This window comes from Hypanus sabinus, chromosome 18 (assembly GCF_030144855.1).
Source record: "Hypanus sabinus isolate sHypSab1 chromosome 18, sHypSab1.hap1, whole genome shotgun sequence".
Lineage (NCBI taxonomy): Eukaryota > Metazoa > Chordata > Chondrichthyes > Myliobatiformes > Dasyatidae > Hypanus > Hypanus sabinus.
In genome coordinates this window covers 26671411-26693519 of record NC_082723.1, presented here as the reverse complement: position 1 = coordinate 26693519, position 22109 = coordinate 26671411, and the positions used below count along the sequence as shown (strand labels likewise).

The window sequence follows — 22109 nt, the reverse complement described above, 5'->3', positions numbered from 1 at the left end:
TTCTGTCTGCGGCTCTGCTGAGGAAGCTGCCGGTATTCGGCAGCCACTTCTGCAGAGCAGAGTAAGCCCTGTAGGGATAGCTACCAAAGGAGAGTCTCATCAACCAAAAGACCCACCCACTGACCACAGCCACCACTTGCTCTTGCCCACTCTGCACCAGGATATATGGATCCCAGTAGGGCCTCCACAACCACTGGAGGACTCACCAATAGACAACCCACAGTAGCAGAGTGGTTAGTGCAATGCTGTTATAGCTCGGGCCATTCCAGAATGCAAAGTTCAATTCCAGCTACATCTGTGAGGAGTTTGTACGCTCTCCTTTTGAACTTTGTGGGTTTCCTCCATGTGCTCCAGTTTCCTCCCACAGTCCAAAGATGTACCAGTTAGTTGGTCATTTGACATTGTAAATTGTCCTGTGATTAGGCGAGGGTTAAATTGGTGGGTTCCTGGGCAGTGTGGCTCAAAGGGCTGGAGGGACCTGTCCTGTGCTGTATACCTACATCATAGCCCATTGAGAATATCATACTTGACTCTAGTGATCGCACTACTACTAGTTGCTGTATCATTATTCAGAGCAAAAAAAGTTCAGCAAAGTGACTAGTTGGCCATTTATTGTCCCAGTCAGCTCTTGTCCCCTCCTGGTCTTCTGCACATGATGGAATTAAGCTGAAGTACAATAAGTAGCAACTTTTTTGTGTTAAATCAGAATTAAGCTCCAGAATGTATCAAAGCCATAACTTATTCAAAGTACTTATAGGTCACTATAAATAACCCTGAGATTTATTTTCTTGTGGGCATTCACAGTAAATACAAAATAAACTAAACAAACAAACAAATAAATAATTAACAAAAATCGACAACATGAGACAAAGGGTCCTTGAAAGTGAATCCGTAGATAGTGGGAATCGTTCAGTGTTGGAGTTTCTGAACCCTAGTGGTGTGAATCCTGAGGCTCTTTTACCTCCTTCCTGATGAGAACAGAAAGAAGAGAGTCTGGCCTGGATGGTACAGGTCCTTGATGATGGATGCTGCTTTGTTGTGACAGTGCTCCATGCCATGTAGATGACATTCTGAATTTTCCCAAACTTCTAAGAGTGTAGAGTTGCTACCACGCTTTCTTTGTAATGGCAATGAAGTGCTGGGCCCAGGACAGATCCTCTGAAATGATAGTACTGAGGACCCTCTGCTCCTCTGCTTCCCCCTGATGAGGACTGGATCATGGACCTCTGCTTTCCCCCTCCTGTAGTAAAAATCAGCTCCTTAGTCTTCCTTTTACAAACTGCACTCAATGCTAAAGAAAAAGCAGCAACCAGTTTGCTCTGAACCAGCTTCCATAAACTGTCAAGGCCAAGTTGGTTGAGGGAGTAAATCCTGAACAGAAGACCACACCCAACCCTCCAACATGCTTTTCACAACAGAACCACAAAACAACCGAGCTCCACCAGAGAGAACAGATGTTTTAACGACTGACCTTAAAGCCTCGGCCAGCTGCAGTGTGGCTCTGCCTCAGTTGGGGTTCCTGCACTGCTGTCACTGCAGTGGGTTCAAACCCACTGAGAGATGAGAGAATGCTGCTGACAGCATCCACTGTCACTGTCAGTTCCGAGGAGCAGGTGAGAGCTCGCCAGTGGGATCGCTAAGAAAGTTCTCCAAAAGCTGGAGTTATGGTTGCAGGGGGTCAGACATAATGGCAGGATCTCTCTGTGAGATTATTGATGCATTAATAATCTTCCCTCTGGCAAGAAGCCAGCACAGGTCTGTTCCCTATGTTCACTCCTTTGTCCATCCTTGAAGATAACCGCCAACGTAGCGCAGCAGTTAGCACGAGGAGGAATTTCTTTAGTCAGAGAAGTGAGTCTGTGGAATTTGTTCCCACAGGCAGCTGTGGAGACCAAGTTGAAGGTCGAGGCTGATAGATTCTTGATTGGTCAGGGCATGAAGGGATGCGGGGAGAAGGCAGGAGACTGGGGCTGAGAGGAAAATTGGATCAGCCATGATGAAACAGCAGAGCAGACTCAATGGGCCAAATTGCCTATGTCTTCTGGACTCTATTACAGTCCGTGGTGTTGGAGTTCCAAGTTAATTTCCAGCATCCTCTGTAAGTATGCTTGTACATTCCTTCCCATATGCACATGGATTTTTTTTCTGGGTGCTCCAGTTTCCTACCACACTCCAAAGATGTACTGGTTAGTGGGTTAATTGGTCATTGTAAATTGTTCGGTGATTTGACTAGGGTTAAATTGGTGGGTTGGTAGGTGGTGCAACTCAAAGGGCTGGAAGGAACTGTTGCACATTGTATCTCTAAATAAAATCATTGTAACCACTCTGATAATGAAATAGTGACACACAAAACTCTGGAGGAACTCAGCAGGAAAGGAAGAATGGTGACATTTTGGGCTAGGTCCTTCTTCAGGACTGAAAATAAAATAGTTCAAGCTAGCCCTACCAGCTGATGGCACCTGTCTCTGCCAATACACATTTACAAAGACAACATAAATTTATTATCAAAGTACATATATGTTAGCATATCCTACCTTGAGGTTCACTTCTTGCAGACATTTACAGGAAAGTAAAGAAATACAATAGAATTTATGGAAATTTGCATATAAGAAGACTGGAGAAAAGTTCAAAGTACATTTATTATCAAACTATGTACAGTCGGCCCTCCTTATCTGCGAATTCCGCATGCGCGAATTCAACCAACCGCAAATCGTGAAAACCCAGAAATGCTCTTCCAGCATTTGTTGTTTGAGCATGTATAGACTTTTTTTCTTGTAATTATTCTCTAAACAATGCAGTATAACAACTATTTTACATAGCATGTACATTGTATTAGGTATTATAAGTAATCTAGAGATGATTTAAAGTATACGGGAGGATGTGCGTGGGTTACTGTGGATTGGGATCGAAAAAATTTGGAGGTTCTCTTACTAGTTAAGTCAGAACAGGTACATCTGGTATTATTTAGCTTCAGTTAGTCAAACGTTTGTCTTACTATATAGTATATATTTTACCTTTCTATGCATATAAAACGCTTAAGAACGTATGTTTCAGCGCTGGGCTCCAGAACAGAAGTTCCCAAGTTCAATCCAGTGACAGATGGCTCCCGAATGCACTCTCCACCGTGCCGGGTTAACGTGGAGGATCAAAAACTCAGAACCCTAAAACCCAATAATTAAACCACTGCGTTGCTCAGTAATAATTGCAGCTTTCATCGAGGCAGGGCCTTTCTCACTTTATCCTTTAAAATTGTTCCGATCGTTGACCGATGGGAAAAGTGTTAGGCTACAATGACCAATGGTGTTTCACCTCTTTCCAATCGCTTTATTATTTCCACTTTAGTTTCAATCGTGATCGTGATTATTTTTGTGAACAGAAACACTGCGGATTCAGAGTTCTACCGCCAGGTCGTAATGTCCACCACATTGAGACAGGTTGAATAAGGGACTTGAGTATCCGCAATTTTTGGTATCCACAACGGGTGTCGGACCCAATCCCTCGCGGATAAGGAGGGCCGACTGTACAGTGTACTTTATACAACCTTGAGATTCGTCTCCTGACAGACAGCCAAAAAACAAAGAACCCAATAGAACCCATTTAAGTAAAAGACTCAATGTGCAGAGAGAAAAAAAGCAAATCGTACAAACAATATAAGTAAGCAAATAATACTCCAGACTGAAGTTCACGAAAGTGAGTCCACAGTCAGAAAGTCAGCCCATTAGTTGCAGGCCACAGTCTCACTTCAACACAGAGGCAAGTACACCTCGTGGAGCAGTGAACTTTACTAGCCCGCCCCTTGCCTCCAGAAACCAATCTGCAAAAAAAGTACTGAGAACATCCGATGTACAAGATCCTTGAAAGTGAGTCTGTAGATTGAGTTATGGTGAGTGAAGTTATCCAGGCTGGTTAGGTGGACTGTCCATGTTTCACTGAGCTTCCACCTGCTTTACCACTGGTATCCATTTCAATTCTCACGGTAAGGAACTGGCAACTATCAAAGTAGTGAGAGAATAGTTACTGTACAAATACCAGCTCTAATCATTTTTATTTCCTGTATGGATGTGATTGAAGCTGTTAAAGTCACAATTATTCCCATTCCTAACTTTTTCAAGGGTGTGTGCATCGGAGAAGGACAGTTGGCCTTGAAGGAACAAGGCGTAAATGAGATGGGAAAATGCAAAGAAACAATTGAACTAGACTTCTACTTACCAATGTTCAACGGCAAACCAAACAGTTTACTTATGTTTATAATTTGTGATGTAAAAGTGTCAGATGTTCCTCTGTCACTCAGAAGCTCAAGTATAAGTTCAAGTTTATTATCATTCAACTGTCCATATGTATAGCACCAAATGAAGCAATGTTCCTCGGGGTCAAGGTGCACAACACAGTACATATAACTCATCCACAACACAAAGTAGTATTACCACAAATAAATTAACAAATAGTAAGATGCACTTATAACAAATTAAAAAGAAAACCCTATAACACTACTGGTGCTTCATACGTGATGAGACCTGAGTGGTGGCAGGGAGTTCAGTAGTGTCTCGGTCTGGGGAAAAAAGCTGTTTCCCATCCTAACAGTCCCTGCTCAAATACTATGGTACCTCCTGCCTGATGGTGGGGTCAAAGAGATTGTTGGATGGTGTGAGGGATCATTGACGATGCAAAGGGCCCTGTATAAGCAGAGCTCCTGATAAATATCTCTGAGGGGCCCAGTGATCCTATTTTAATGTTCTGTAAATAATTTTTTGCTGTATAATTATTTATTGTACAGTACTGTGCAAAGGTCTTGGGCACATTGTTAAAAATGCTGTAAAGCAAAGACGCCTTAAAATAATGAAATAAAAAGTCTCTAAATGTCAAAAAGTTACAATAAAGAGCAGTAAACAGTAAAAGACAAAATTAAATCAATATTTGTTGTGACCATCCTATGCCTTTAAAACTGCATCAAATCTCTTGGGTACACTGATGTGCAGTTTTATAAGAAAATTGGTTTGTAGGTTGTTCCAAGCATCTTAGAGAACTTGTCACAGTTCTTTTGCAGACTTTGGCCATCTCACTTGCTTATGTCTCTCCAGCTAATCCCAGACAGCCTCAGTGATGTTGAGATCAGGGCTCTGTGGAGGCCATACTACTGAAACCGTATTAAAAAAGTCTAGGGTGCCTAAGACTATTGCACAGTACAGTAACAGCAGTTGTCGAACAGTAAGAGAGTAAAACCTAGTCATTCAGTACCATGTGCTACAAGTATCTGAAGATGCAGTGATGGAAATCAACAGAATATTGTTTGTTGCTTCAGATAATGATGGTTCCAACATTTAATCAGCTAATAAATATTTATTTATTTAGAGATACAGTGTGGAACAGGCCTTTCAGCCCAACAACCCACCTATTTAACCCTTGCCTAATGACAGGACAATTTGCTATGACTAGTTCACCAGGAGGAACGAACAAATTCCTTACAGATGATGTTGGAATGGAACTCCAGGCTCTGATGCCCCAAGCTGTAATAACCTCGTGCTAACTGCTACGCCCACGTTAAAAATATTTTCTTAACAAGCTTGTACTTGTAGTTTTTTTTCAAAAATTTTGCTTGATTCAAGTTTCTGTGTTCATAAAAATATCCTCAAATTTAATGTGCTTAAGCTTTAATTTGTCCAGCTATTTAAGCATTTATCTGAAGCTTTTTGAGATAATTTCTCATTGTTACTGAATTAGAGCCTTGTGATTGATTAGTTTGTGTGTTACGATAACATTGCTGTTGGAGTGTAGGGAAACTTGAGAAAAAGCAGAAATACTGTGAGTCCTCTGTAAAAATAAATAAATAAATAAGTGTGTGTGTGTGTATATATCTATCTATCTATCTATTTATTTATTTATTAATTAATTACTGGCTGTGTGGTGAGTCAACAGAGAGTTTGTACAAGGTTCAGGCACCTAGTGTGACAAAATTGACCTTGTGCTTCTTCAAGCCTTGAAACTGACATTGTATACCTCCATGTCCCACATCCTCAAGATGTTCTGCGCACCTTTAAATTACCTAAGGAATTAGCAAATCAAATATCTCAGGGTAGTTTTTAACCCTTGGTGGACTTCCAGCAGGAGGGTGTGATGGCCTGTTAATTCCTTCCTTGCCCACTGATAGGAAATTTATCCATCAACACCACTGATGAGGAACCATTTCTCATTTGTGCGTCGGTGGATGAAGGGGAAAGTCTTAGTGGGGGTTTCCCAGGATAGAGAGGCCTCAGTTTTCCTCGTGCTTTTCCAGATCACATACCTGTGCTTCTTGGCATTGGAGAGAAAATGACCTGAAGCGTGTCTCCAGTGATTTCCACACTTTGATCCCACTTAGCAGTGAGGTTGGAATGAAAGCAAAATGGAATGATCTAATCAGACCGCAGAATGGATTTAATCTGCAGGTTTTGGATGGACTTCTTTGTGACTGGGAGAGGCTTGAACCATAACACTCAATGCTCAATTTATCTGATGTGCAGTACGTGCCTTCAGCCTGGGATTACAGTAATGGGAATAGCCTCAAAGGACAAAGAGTTTCCAGGAAATTTACAAGAAGCTTTTGGGGAAATATGTTAAATATAAATATGGTGAAGGGACACTTTTATTAAAGTCCTTGAGTTCACAAGTGATATCTTCATTTATCAAATACTGACCACCCAAGTTGTGTTGCATTTAGAAAATTTCTTGATTACTTACAGCTTTCCAAACTTGTTAACTTTATGTTCAGACAAACCATGCTAACTTCCATGTCTCTAAGACAGAAAACAAAAGTACCATAAGTGGTCAGTAGATCAGGCAGCAACACAAGGAGGTCAGTAACCTCTTTTCGTAGTCAGAAAAGCCAAGGATAAATAAACTTTGAAAACATGAGTGGAGGGAGGAGGTAAGAAGGCATGTAGCAGTGTGGGAAGCAGGAAGGATTAAATGGTGACAGAGGGACAGAAACAACAGCTGGTTCTAGAGGAGATGTAAAAGGAAGATGTAGAATTGTTATTAGAAATTGTGAAATTTAGAATAACCTTCCCTTCTGTTTTCATCCTCATGTCCCATAAATCGATGGTACAGTTCCCGGCATATCAGCCTGTCGTTCTACTGATTGAACATTGGAGGTAGCATCGATGGGGGAGGCCAGCCCCCAACCATGCATAGATGCCACGCTACACTGCCTTCAGCGTCTAATCACCTGAACTGCAGCAGCAGGCAAGCCCTTGGCTTGAGACATAGACGTTGCTACAGCCCAAGCTATGCAGCTCCTATGCCACCTATCCCCCCCCACCACAAACAAGGGAAACAGGCCTGTAGGAACTTACATTATCAATGTCCAACAGGCTCTTGTGATTGCAAGAAAAGCTTCCAAGGCAATCACCCACGGTAACACTGCATGCTGCCTTTGTGCACCAATGGACACTTAATTTCTCTGCTAATTAGGGAAATAACTTACATTATTCAATTGTTGATACTTTGTGCTTGTAACATTTGAAATGGTCCCACACTGATTAATTTTATTTGAAATATCACTTTCAGATAGTTCTTCTAAAGGGACATCTCGTTCCAAGGATCAGGAGTTACGAACGGGAGAGAAGTCTCAGGGTTCTCGCGAATCTGAGGGAGCTGACAAGCATGCGGAGAGTTCAGCCGCAGCTCCATTCCCCAAAACCAATCCAATCACCACAGCTGGGTCTGGCACAAACGCCACAGAGACCCCTCACACAACCAGGCCAAATACAGGTACATTCACACAGTTTTAAATGTTTACAGATCTGAATCTGTAATGAGTAAGAATGGGTTCTGTTGTGACATATTTTTGCATGTTTTCATTTGTTTATCTGCCAGTTTTTTTCATGGTGTCACTGTCTATCCCTCCCCTTCAGTTGAAAAACATGCCAAGGAATTTTAGAGGGTGTTTAACTGTCAATCATATGGGTAGGTCTGCAATACCAAGAACATCGTTGGCATGCTGTGTTGGCATTGGACAGTGTGGTGACACTTGAGGGCTGCCTCCAGCAAGTCCTTGTTCGTTACTAACACAGATAACACATTCCACTGTATGCTTTGATCCAGTAATCCAGATGTAGCACCTGCCCCCCAGAACTAGCTTGCATTTCGCTGACCTGTTCTAGTTCACAGAAAAGCAACTCAACACCATCCAGGATAAAGCAGACAGCTTGACTGGCACCCTCAACATTAATTCCCTGTGCGTCAGTGCAGAGCCGTAATAATAATATTGACAACATGCATTGCTGTTACCCTCCCCCCCCCCGAGTACTTCCAATCCTACAGTAGTTGCAGTATCACTGTTTCCAACATGTACTGCCATTACCCACCCAGAATACTCCCACCCCACAACTGTTAAGCAAGGGGACACCACTACCACTGGTACCTTTCCAAATCGCACCCCGTTCTGATTCAGAAATATATTCTCCATCCTTGAATCAAGTTTAATATCACTGGTATATGATGTGAAATTTGTTGTTACATGGCAGCAGATTATTGCAATATATAATAATAAAAACTGAATTACAGTAAGAAGTATGTATTCAGAAGGTTAAATTTTAAAAAGTTAAGCAAGTGGTGCAAACAGAGGAAATACAGTAGTGAGGAAGTGTTCATGGGTTTGTTGTCCTTTCAGAAATCTGATGACAGGGGAAAAAGCTGTCCTAAAACATGGTGTTTGTCCTCAGGCTCCCATACCTCCTCCTTGATGGGAGCAATGAGAAAGAGGGAACTTCCTCAGTGATGGGGGTCCTTGAAGATTTTGTGGATGCTGGGGAGGCTAGTGTCCATGATGGAGCTGACTGAGTTTACAACTTTCTGCAGCTTATTTTGATCTTGTGCAGTGCCTCTTCTCTTCTCCACTGCCCCCCCATTCCAGAAGGTGATACAAGCGAGGCTGCTTAACATGGTATTACAGGGTAGATACTAGCATAGATAGAAGATTGGCTGATTGGCAGGAAGCAAACAGTGGGAATAAAGGGGGTCTTTTCTGGTTGGTTGCCAGTGCAAATGGACTTGGGATTCCTCATGTAGGATTCACTAAAGGTTAATTTGCCAGTTGAGTTGGTGGTGATGAAGACAAGTGCATTATTAGCATTCATTATGAGACGACTAGAACATAAGATCAAGGATGGACTACTGAGGCTTTATAAGGCATTGGTGATCCCTCACTTGGAGTATTGTGAACAGTTTTGGGCCCTTTATATAAGGAAGGATGTGCTGATATTGGAGAGGGTGTAGAGGAGATTCACAAGAATGATTCTGGGAATGAAATGGTTATCATATGAGAAGTGCTTGATGGCTCTGGGCCTGGAATTTAGAAGAATGAGGGAATCTCATAAAAACCTATTGAATATTGAAAGGCACAGATAGAGTGTCTGTGGAGAGGATGTTTCCTATAGTGGGGGAGTCTAGGACCAGCGGGTGAAGCCTCAGATTAGAAGGACATCCATTTAGAATGGAGATGAGAAGGAATTGCTTTAGGCAGATGATGGTGAATATGTGGAATTCATTGTCGCAGGTGGCAGTGGAGGCCACATCGTCAGGTGCATTTACAGTGGAGGTTGATTGATTCTTGATTAGTCCAACATGAAAGGTTACGGGGAGAAAACAGGAGAATGGGGTTGAGAGGGAAAATGGATCAGCCATGATGAAATGATTGAGTAGACCTGATGGGCCAAATGGCCTAATTCTGCTCCTATTGCTTATATTATCAATAAGTGTAATGCTGTTTCTCCTCATTACTTGCTGTAGTTGTATACACACCTTTTGGTAATTGTACTTGTACAAGGGAAATTAGGATAGTATCAAGTCCAAAGAAGAAACATATAAATTAGCAAAAAAAAAGCAGCACACCTGAGGACTGGGAGAAATTCAGAGACCAGCAGAGGAGGACAAAGGGCTTAATTAGGAAAGGGAAAAATGATTATGAGAGAAAGCTGGCAGGGAACATAAAAACTGACTGTAAAAGCTTTTATAGATATGTGAAAAGAAAAAGATTGGTCAAGACAAATGTAGGTCCTTTACAGTCAGAAACAGGTGAATTGATAATAGGGAAAAAAGACATGGCAGACCAATTGAATAACTACTTTGGTTCTGTCTTCACTAAGGAGGACATAAATAATCTTCCGGAAATAGTAAGGGACCGAGGGTCTAGTGAGATGGAGGAACTAAGGGAAATACATGTTAGTAGGGAAGTGGTATTAGGTAAATTGAAGGGATTAAAGGCAGATAAATCCCCAGGGCCAGATGGTCTGCATCCCAGAGTGCTTAAGGAAGTAGCCCAAGAAATAGTGGATGCATTAGTGATAATTTTTCAAAACTCCTTAGATTCTGGATTAGTTCCTGAGGATTGGAGGGTGGCTAATGTAACCCCACTTTTTAAAAAAGGAGGGAGAGAGGCATCGGTGGTGGGGAAAATGCTAGAGTCAGTTATCAAAGACGTGATAACAGCACATTTGGAAAGAGGTGAAATCATCGGACAAAGTCAGCATGGATTTGTGAAAGGAAAATCATGTCTGACGAATCTTATAGAATTTTTTGAAGATGTAACTAGTAGAGTGGATAGAGGAGAGCCAGTAGATGTAGTATATTTAGATTTTCAAAAGGCTTTTGACAAGGTCCCACACAGGAGATTAGTGTGCAAACTTAAAGCACACTGTATTGGGGGTATGGTATTAATGTGGATAGAGAATTGGTTGGCAGACAGGAAGCTAAGAGTGGGAGTAAACGGGACCTTTTCAGAATGGCAGGCAGTGACTAGTGGGGTACTGCAAGGCTCAGTGCTGGGACCCCAGTTATATTAATGATTTAGACGAGGGAATTAATTGCAGCATCTCCAAGTTTGCGGATGACAAGAAGCTGGGCAGCAGTGTTAGCTGTGAGGAGGATGCTAAGAGGATGCAGGGTGACTTGGATAGGTTAGGTGAGTGGGCAAATTCATGGCAGATGCAATTTAATGTGGATAAATGTGAGGTTATCCACCTTGGTTGCAAAAACAGATAAACAGATTATTATCTGAATGGTAGCCAATTAGGAAAAGGGGAGATGCAACGAGACCTGGGTGTCATTGTACACCAGTCATTGAAGGTGGGCATGCAGGTACAGCAGGTGGTGAAAAAGGCAAATGGTATGTTGGCATTCATAGCAAAAGGATTTGAGTACAGGAGCAGGGAGGTTCTACTGCAGTTGTACAAGGCCTTGGTGAGACCGCACCTAGAATATTGTGTGCAGTTTTGGTCCCCTAACCTGAGGAAAGACATTCTTGCCATAGAGGGAGTACAGAGAAGGTTCACCAGATTGATTCCTGGGATGGCAGGACTTTCATATGAAGAAAGACTGGATCGACTAGGCTTATACTGACTGGAATTTAGAAGATTGAGGGGGGATCTTATTGAAACTTATAAAATTCTAAAGGGATTGGACAGGCTAGATGCAGGAAGATTGTTTCCAATGTTGGGGAAGTCCAGAATGAGGGGTCACAGTTTAAGGATAAAGGGGAAGCCTTTTAGGACTGAGATGAGGAAAAACTTCTTCACACAGAGTGGTGAATCTGTGGAATTCTCTGCCACATGAAACAGTTGAGGCCGGTTCATTGGCTACATTTAAGAGGAAGTTAGGTATGGCCCTTGTGGCTAAAGGGATCAGGGGGTATGGAGAGAAAGCAGGTACAGGGTTCTGAGTTGGATGATCAGCCATGATCATACTGAATGGCGGTGCAGGCTCGAAGGGCCAAATGGCCTATTCCTGCACCTATTTTCTATGTTTCTATACTGCAGGATATGCAGACCGGTCTGTATCTGGGAGCTTCACAACTTCTCACAATGTAGATGACATGTGATGCATAAATTTCCCATTAACCTATCTGTTGAGAGATGATGCAATTAGTATAAATGAATAGAGATGTGTCTTTCTCAATGAAACAATTTATGTGCATTTTCAATAGACCTGAATTTCTGAAGCATGATTCAATTAGTAGTTTGCTGAATAACCCTGCCCCTGCTTTCATACACTCCCCTATTCAGTAACACTGCAAACCTTGTTCAGTTTAGTATTTTATCATTTCCTGTCCAAGAACATTTATAATCAACGACTGTAGATCAGATACTGTTCTGTCCTGCACAATATCACACTTCTGTTGTATTTCTCAGTGTCTGAGACTTGTATAATTATCCCGATGAAAGGCCTGGGCCTGGGCCTGAAACGTTGGCTCTTTATTTCACTCCAGAAATGCTGCCTGACCTGCTGAGTTCTTCCAGCATTTTGTCTACGTTACTCTGGATTTTCAGCATCTGCAGAATCTCTTGTGGTTATACTGTACAATTCTTCTTCTTTTTATCTCAAGTCGGTGAAGGTGAATGTTATGGGACATTGTCAATGATCGAACCTCCTATCAAACACCAAAGTTATGGCCGTAATGAGGGTGCCTGGATGAAAGATCCCTTGGCAAAAGACAACCGGATCTACGTGACCAACTATTACTATGGAAACAATCTGGTAGAATTTAGAAACCTTGAAAACTTTAAACAAGGTGAGCTATGACACTTTAAACTCACTGGAGATGTAACAGACACATTTCAGTTAATAATGATTATCTCTTTTGTGTTCATAAGCCATAGGAGCTGAATTAGGCCACTCCACCCATCAAGTCTGCTCTGCCATTCCATCAAGGCTGATTTATTATCCCTCTCAACTCCATTCTCCTACATTTTCCCCGTAACCTTTGATGCCCTAACTAATCAAGAACCTATCAACCTCCACCTTAATTACAACCAATGACCTGGCTTCCACAGCTGTCTGTAGCAACAAATTCCACAGATTGACCATCCCCTGGCTAAAGAAATTCCTCCTCATCTCCATTCTAAATGAATGTCCTTTTATTCTGAGGCTGTGCCCAGAATCATTCCTGTGAACCTCCTCCCCTCTCCAATTCCAGCACATCTTTTCTTAGATAGAGGACCAAAACTGCTTTCAATACTCCAAGTGTGGTCTGACCAATGTCTTATGAAGTTTCAGCATCACATCCTTATTTTATACTCTAGTCCTCTTGAAATGAATGCTAACATTGTATTTGTCTTCCTTACCACTGACTCAACCTGGAAGTTAACCTTTAGGTAATCATGTACAAGGGCTTCCATGTCCCCTTACACCTCAGATCTTTTATTTTTCTCCCCTTTTTGAAAATAGTTTATGTCTTTTTCCCTTCTACCAAAGTGCATGGCCATACAATTACCTACACTATATTCAATCTGCCATTTCTTTGCCCATTCTCCCAATCTGTCCAAGTCCTTCTGCAGAGTCCCTCTCCCTCAGCACCACCTGCCCCTCCATCTATCTTTGTATCATCTGCAAACTTGTCCACAAAGCCATTAATGCCATCATGGAAAATCATTGACATATAATGTGAAAAAAAAAGTGGTCCCAATACCGACCCTCTGCAGGACAACACTTGTCACCGGCAGCCAACCACGATAGGTCTCCTTTATTCTGACCCCTCGCCTCCTGCCAAGCAGTTTTGTATACTGCACCTTATCAAAGGCCTTTGGAAAATCCAAGTAAACAACATCCAATGACTTACCTTTGTCTATCCTGCTTGTTATTTCCTCAAAGAATTCCAAGATTTGTTAGGCAAGATTTCCCCTTAAGGAAACCATGTTGATGTTGGTCTACTTCATAACGTGCTTCCAAGTGCTCCGAAACCTTATCTTTCATAACTAACTGCAACATCTTCCCAACCACTGATGGCAGGCTAACTGACCTATAATTTCCTTTCTTCTGCCTCCCTCCCTTCTGAAAGATTGGAGTGACATTTACAATTTTCCAGTCCTCTGTGACCATTCAAGAATTGAGTGATTCTTGAAAGGTCATTACCAATGCTGCCACAATTTCTTCAGCTACCTTGTTCAAAACCATGGAGTATAGTCCATCTGGTCCAGGTGTCTTATCTACCTTCAGACCTTTCAGCTTCCCAAGCACCTTCTCCTTAGTAAAAGTAACTACACTCACTTCTAATTCCTAGCACTCTTGAATATCTGGCATACTGCTAGTGTCTTCCACAGTGAAGACTGATGCAAAATACTTACTAAGTTCATCCACAATTTCTTTGTCTCCCATTATTATCTCTCCAGCATCATTTTCCAACAGTCCAATACCCATTCTCACCTCTCTTTTACTTCTTATATATCTGAAATAAACTTTTGGTATCCTCTTTGATATTATTGGCTTGCTTACTTAAATATTTTAACTTTACTCTCCTTATGGTTTTTAGTTCCCTTCTGTTGGCTTTTTAAAGCTTCCTAATCCTTTAACTTCCTACTAGTTTTTGCTATATTATATGCCCTCTTCTTTGCTTTTATGCTTTGATTTCCTTTGTCAACTATAGTTGCCTCACCCTCCCTTTAGAATACTTCATCTTTGGGATGTATCTATCCTGCACCTTCCAAATTGCCCCAGAAACTCCAGCCATTGCTGATCTGCTATCATCTCTGCTACTGTCCCTTCTAATCAACTTTGGCCAGCTCCTCTCTCGTGCCTCGAATTCCCTTTACTCCACTGTAATATTGATATCTCTACCTTAATATACTCCCTCTGAAACTACAGGGTGTATTCTACCATATTATGATCACTGCCTCAGAAGGGTTCATTTACCTTAAACTCCCTAATCAAATCGGGTTCATTACAGAACACCCGATCATGAATTGCCTTTCCCCTAGTAGGCACAACCACAAGCTGCTTTAGAAAGCCATCTTGTAGGCATTCTACAAATTCCCTTTCTTGGGATCCAGCTCCAACTTGATTTTTCCATTCTACCTGCATATTGAAATCCCTCCCTTAACTATTATGACATTGCCCTTATTACATTTCTTTTCTACTTCCTGTTGAAATTTACATCCCATATCCTGGCTACTGTTTGGGGGCCTGTATATAACTCCCATCAGGGTCTTTTTACCCTTGCAGTTTTCTAATTGTACACTCAAGGATTCTACATCTTCAGATCCTCTTTCTAAGGATTTAATTTCATTTTTTTACTAACAGAATCCCCCCACCCCCTCTACCTACCTTCCTGTCCTCCCAGTACATAGATCATTAGATGTTAAGCTCCTAACTATGATCTTCTTCAGCCACCACTCAGTGATATCTGCCAATTTCTAACAACACTACAAGAGCATCTAGCTTATTCTGTATACTCTGTGCATTTAAATATAACATCTTCAGTCCTGTATTCATTGCCCTCTTCAATTTTGCCCCCATGTTACACTTCACTTTGTCCCACTGGCTGCAATTTTGCCCCATCATCTGCCTTTCCTTCCTCACAGTCTCATCACACACTGCATTGACTTGGATACCAACTGTCTCATCCTCAACCCTGTCACTCTGGTTCCCATCCTGGTGTCAGTTGTCATTTTGATATAGAACTTCTGAATTGATTGCATTAGCTTGTTAACCGGAATTGGTGGAGGTAGGTTCAAATTCAACACTCAAGGGAAATTTGGATAGGCATGGAGGGCGATCGTCCTGGTGCAGGTCACTGGAACTTTGCAGATTAATAGTTTGACATGGACTAGATGGGTTGAATGGCCTGTTTCTGTGCTCTAGTCCTCTTTGATTCTGTGACTCCAATTGCTTTGTTATAAATCTAAGGTTCAACCATCCACCTACTCTTTTCTATATACGTATATATTATATATGTGCCAGAATTCATAAATTTAAATTATTTAGCTGGCATCATTCCCACATACTCATTTAACAGTGTTCTCCCACTGACTGTCTACATCTCGCATATTATTGCATGAATCTGCTTTTTAAGTAGCTTTGAATGAATTATTTTGTTTAAACTTTCTTTTAACATCATCTTTTCTCATAGGACGATGGAGCAACCTGTACAAGCTTCCTTATAATTGGATTGGAACAGGTCACGTTGTCTACAATGGGTCATTCTATTATAACCGGGCTTTTACTCGAAATATAATCAAGTATAATATTAAGCAGCGTTACGTGGCAGCCTGGTCTCTTCTTCACGACGTGGTTTATGAAGACTCTACACCGTGGAAGTGGCGAGGACACTCGGACGTTGACTTTGCCGTCGATGAGAGTGGCCTCTGGGTCATTTACCCTGCTTCATATTATGAGTTCTCCCAGCAAGAAATCATAGTCATCAGCAAACTAGATCCGACTGACCTCTCAATGAAGAAAGAGACAACTTGGAAAACAGGCCTCAAACGTAACTCCTATGGCAACTGCTTCATCATCTGTGGTATTTTGTATGCAGTTGATACCTACAATGAAAAAGAAGGGCAAATATCTTATGCATACGATACTCACACAGACACTGAGATAAGTCCAAAGTTACCCTTCATCAACGAATACACTTATACCACCCAGATTGACTACAATCCCAAAGAGAAGGTTCTCTATGCATGGGATAATGGTCATCAGGTGATCTACAATATCATTTTTGCATTCTGACTTTATACAGAAACATGGCCCATCACACAGCACTTTTAATTTGTTTTGTTTTAAACATTTATAAAGAATGAGAATTTGCACTTGGGCTGGTAGAGAGGATTAAATGGAAGGCAACCCTTGTATTAAGTGATCTTGAGTAAACAGTAAGTTGATAAATATGATGATTTATGACTGTTCTACATGAGTACAATGTATGACACTTAAATATTACCATTTACTACAGAACAGTGCCATCCAGTATTTAGAACCAAATGGCAGATTTACAAAGCTCCTCCCTTTACGCAGGATGTAGAAACACAGAAAACCTACAACACAATACAGGCTCTTCGGCCCATAAAGTTGTGCCAAACATGTCCTTACCTTAGAAATTACCTAGGGTTACCCATAGCATCTATTTTTCTAAGTTCCATGTACCTATCCAGGGGTCTCTTAAAAGACCCTATTGTATCCACCTCCACCACCGTTGCCAGCAGCCCATTCCATGCACTCACCACTCTCTGCATTAAAAAAGTTTACCCCTGACATCTCCTCTGTACCTACTTCCAAGCACCTTAAAACTGTGCGTACTTGTGTTAGCCATTCAGCCCTAGGAAAAAGCCTGTGACTATCCACATGATCTATGCCTCTCATTATTTTATACACCTCTATCAGGTTTCCTCTCATCCTCTTTCGCTCCAAGGAGAAAAGACCAAGTTCACTCAACCTATTCTCATAAGGCATGCTCCCCAATCCAGGCAACATCCTTGTAAATCTCCTCTGCAACCTTTCTATGGTTTCCACATCCTTCCTGTAGTGAGGCAAACAGAACTGAGCACAGTACTCCAAGTGGGGTCTGATCAGGGTCCTATATAGCTGCAACATTACCTCTCGGCTCCTAAACTCAGTCCTATGATTGATGAAGGCCAATGCACCGTAGGCTTTCTTAACCACAGAGTTAACCTGCGTAGCAGCCTTGAGTGTCCTTCATCAGTAAGAGAAGTAATCATGATGAGAGCAGTTTAAAGCAGACTAATGCCACCTCTTCAGATATTTCAAACTGGAAATCTGCATCTTTGAAACACCACCAACAAAGTATGTTCCAAAACTGCCTCAATGAAATCCACTGAAAAGATCAGCCATTTTAATTATATCTGTAGTGAGTCTAGTTAAGACATTTTTGATTGATCGCACAAAACCACTCACAAAATGTTGGAAGAGATCAGCAGGTCAAGCAATCGGCGTTTTGGGTTTGATCAGGAGAGTCTCGGCCCAAAACACGTTATGATGAAAGGTCTTGTTCTGAAGCATAGACTCTTTATTCTTCTCCATAGATGCTGCCTGACTTGCTGAGTTCTTCCAGCATTTTGTGTGTGTTACTCTCAAGTATCTGTAGAATCTCTCGCATTCTTGTTAATCACATTTCTTTAATGGTTAAATGGCCCCTTTGCAAATTTTAGTTGCTTCAGTGGCAGAACAAAATTGTCAGTGAAACAGGTTAGCCATGAATTGCACGTTGAACAAGATTCTACTTTGCCTGCCAGACTGTATAGTGAATGGCTAATCTGCTACTGCCTATACTGCACACCGCTGAAATTAAAACTCATTGTCCCATGAGTCTATGTTAGTATTAATGTGTCCAAATTTGCACTGCATGTTAAACATATCTTGTAATTTGCTGAATAGTGTGAAACTAGGGCTACTCCTATGCTTCAAGCACTGTACTCTGTTGCCTCTTGATTGGAAAATGCATACATTGTAGATCTATGAAAACAACCTGTGTAAATTATGCAAATAGACTTTGATTTAAGGATTTGCACAGGACGCAAAGCTGTTTCTGTACAAAGAACAGATTTTAAGTAATACAAGAAATACAAAAATGTGTCTATTATTACAATTATTTCAGAATAATGTTAACATTTTTAGAATTCTGTGTTGCAGTTGGAAGGCTGGAAAGGAATAAGCACAAGCAAGACATTTTGCAGGTCAAAGTCATATTGCGTGGTCTAAGATATTAGGTGATGGTATAGATTTGAATGACTTAAGCTGTGGCACTTTGCCATAGCTATTGCTCAAGCCGTTATACTCACAATCCTATACGTTATACCAGTTTATTTTAATTCAGATTTGCGAAAGAAAGCTTGATGGTTTAGACATTGTCTTAAAGAAATATTGTACACCAATGCTGTGTAATGGCTATATATATACTCCTCACATCATCTCTTTGTAATGTTTTTGCTATGTGTGGAGACACTATCACAGTTGGTATCTCTGATAAACAGTGTTTTGCTAATTGTGTAATCAGAACAAGAACTCAGCCTGCATACTTTCCTCATTTACAAATGCTTGAAATGGAACGCTACCATATTTTGTTGTGTTATCTCATTAGAACCGAGAATATGGTTATAAAGGTACTTTGATAAAAAATGATTCAAAAATCTTTCATTTTACTTGGCTTGGAATTATTTCTAATAATAATACATAAAAAGAAGTGATTTTTTTTCCTCATAGGTTAAAGCAGATTTGGTTCCTGTGAACTTTTAGTAACCTGAAATGTGGTAAACTGATCTCCCAGGTGGTAGAAGCCACACACACAAAATGCTGGAGGAACTCAGCAGACAAGGCAGAGGCAGCGTCTATGGAAAGGAGTAAACATTTGACGTTTTGGGCCAAAACCCTTCATTGGGAGTGGAAAGGAAGGGATGAAGTCAGAGTGAGAAAGTGGGGGGAGGGGGGAGGAAGAAGAAGTAGAAGGTGGCAGGTGATAGGTGAAACAAACTGTGAGAGGAGGAGGGGTGAAGTAAACAGCTGGGAAGTTGATTGGTGAAAGAGGTAAAGGGCCAGAGAAAGGGGAATCTGACAGGAGAGGACAGAAGACTGGAAGAAAAGGAAGGAGGAGAAGCACAGAGGGAGGTGATGGGCAGGTAAGGAGAGATGGTGAGGGAAGGAAACGGGAATGGTGAAGGAGAGGAGAGAAGGGGGTTTGTGTGTATTGTTTTGGATTTTCTCATGTTTGTGTCCAATGTGTTATAAGATGCCTGCAGCTCCACAGTAACCAGCAGATCTCTGCCACCAGTCTCACAAATGCTTGGTCGTATGTACAACCCGTACATACTGTAAGTGGACTTCCAGGGCTGATATCCTACTGGGACAAAGTTCAACCTACTCACAATTCATACATGTTATTTCACAGCTGTCTTACATGCATTGTTTGTAATTTCCAAACAAACTTCAAATTAATCCAAACAATGCATCTTCAAATTGTTTTTAATACTGTATTTATGATTTTCTGATCTTTAGGGTTCTCCTGGGGTCAAAAATGGCAAGTAGTCTTAATTCCAAGATTTCAGTTTATACAAACAAACATGCAAGTACTAAGCAAACTAAATAAAGAGCCGAGAAACAATGCTAAGAGGTGTATTGACAAAAGAATAAAGATAACACTTTCTGAAAAATCTATCACTTTTACAGATAAAATAAAGACAATTCTTTAGACAGTGATAAATTAGTTAATAGGCCACACAATTAAAATAATTGCATCACGTGGATAATATGCTATTGCTTAGCCAATGAAACATGAGAAAGGTGATAAAGTTAGTTTAGCTGATATACCACTTTCTGCCAGTGAGTGTGAAAAATACAAGAGTTTATTAAAAAAGTACAGATCTTATAAAAAGTATTATAAAGAAAAACTGGTTTCCAACGGATTTCACAAGGATATGGGAAGGAGATTGATACAGCCAGATAACACAGAAGCAGTGCCATTGGCCAACCTGTCTCTATAATCTAAGGTGTCTATTTAAGCAAGTCCCATTTGCCCACTAAACCTTTACTATCCATGTACCTGTCTAAATGCCTTTCAAACATTGTAACTGTACCCACTTCTACCATTTCTTCTAACAGCTTGTTTCAAGTACTCACCACCCTCTATGTGGAAAATTTTGCCCCTCCGATCCTTTCCCTTCTCACCTTTGGGTCTTCTGGTTTTAGACTTCATTACTGATGATCTACCTTATTTTCGCCCCTCACACCACTCAGATTCCTACATTCCAAGGAAAGCCGCCCCAGTCTGACATTGTTGATTTTGGTGGTCTTAGTGCATAAGACATAGGAGCAGGATTAGGCCGTTCAACCCATCAAGTCCATTACATCATTTGATCATGGCCGATTTATTATCCCTCTCAATCCCATTCTCCTGCCTTCTCCCAGAAACTTCTGATGCCCTGACTAATAAGACCATAAAACATAGGAGCAGAATCTTCTGTTGAAAAGGTCTGAATCTTCCGACTATAATTAAGTATGCATTTAAAAAGTCCTTGAAAGAACATGGTATTTCCCATGTATTGTTGGAATCTTCAAAATTTAATTACCATCAGTGGATGTTTACTAAAGATTCATCTTTCAATTCTTTGAATGTACTAGTGTCTGAAAGAAAGGGTAGACTTGGTGTCTGCCAAATTTCTTCTCAAGTTAAACTATAGGATACATAAATAATGCAGCTTGACTTGGTTCCTGGTTTTCAGTCCCTTCCATTGGCAACTAGCCCATTTCAGCTTGATGATCTAATGAGTGCCATTTGAAGCTTATAGACTTTAACCGGAGGTCAGAACAGTGCAGTGTGTTTCTGACGAAGGGTCTCAGCCTGAAACGTTGACAGTGCTTCTCCCTATAGATGCTGCCTGGCCTGCTGCGTTCCACCAGCATTTTGTGTGTGTTGCTTAAATTTCCAGCATCTGCAGATTTCCTTTAGTGTGGTCCTACCTAGCTGGCTCTCTTGATCCTGGACTTACACTGCTGTCATTCTTGTTAGTGTCACTTGATGAACAACTCTGCTGGATTTGGTGTAAGTCTAGAATCAACAGAAACAAAGCCAGCTAGGTGGGAGTATGCTGCAGTGTTTTGGCCTCCGGTTAAAGTCTGTAAATTCCAAGTGTCGTTTGTTAGCATCATAAAGTGGAAAGTCAACATTTATCTATACATGCATTCCACATTTCTTTCTACTTGCATTTTGTGTGTTGCTCTGGATTTCCAGCATCTGCAGAATTTCATGTCTACGTTCACGGAGAGTGGCACGGTAGCATAGTGGTTAGCACAACACTTTACAGTACAAGTGACCTAGGTTCAGTTCCTGCAACTGCCTGTTAGGAGTTTGTACATTCTCTCTGTGACCACATGGGTTTCCTCCCACAGTCCAAATTGGTAGGTTGGTAGGTTAATTAAGCATTGTAAATTGTCCCATGATTAGGCTAGGATTCCATTAGAGGATTGGTGGGCAGTGCAGCTTGAAGGGACAAAAAGGCTTATTCTGCACTGCATGTTAAATAAATAAAATTAAATATATTTTATTTTTAAAAAAGAAAAAACTACCGACAAGGCCAGTATTTATGTTCTATCCCAATTACTCCTGAAAAGTGGGTGGTGTGCTGCCTTCCTGAACTATTGTATTTTGACTGGTGACAAATTCTATAGATGTTAGAAATCTTGACCATCATACACAAAATGTTGGAGGAACTCAGCAAGCCAGGGAGCATCTGTGGAAGGAGATGTTCGAGCTGAGATTGCTGATTTCCTCCACATTTAGCGTCTTTTGCTCCCTACAAATCTGTTGTGGAGTACACAGAATTTACTTCCAAGCAACGATGAAGACCAGCAGCATA

The 22109-nt window shown here is 41.1% G+C and overlaps 1 protein-coding gene across 2 annotated transcripts in view; it reads left to right on the top strand.

Moving 5' to 3' along the window:
• The window catches only part of LOC132407432 (olfactomedin-like protein 2A), a 49678-nt gene extending 30784 nt beyond the window's left edge, over nucleotides 1–18894 (top strand). For both annotated transcript variants that reach the window (XM_059993921.1, XM_059993922.1), the window contains exons 6-8: nucleotides 7543–7746; nucleotides 12356–12541; nucleotides 15875–18894. In XM_059993921.1, the coding sequence (XP_059849904.1) occupies nucleotides 7543–7746; nucleotides 12356–12541; nucleotides 15875–16476 (992 nt within the window). In that variant the 3' untranslated portion in view covers nucleotides 16477–18894. The remainder of the gene's footprint in view (nucleotides 1–7542; nucleotides 7747–12355; nucleotides 12542–15874) is intronic.
• Nucleotides 18895–22109: the final 3215 nt, after the last annotated feature.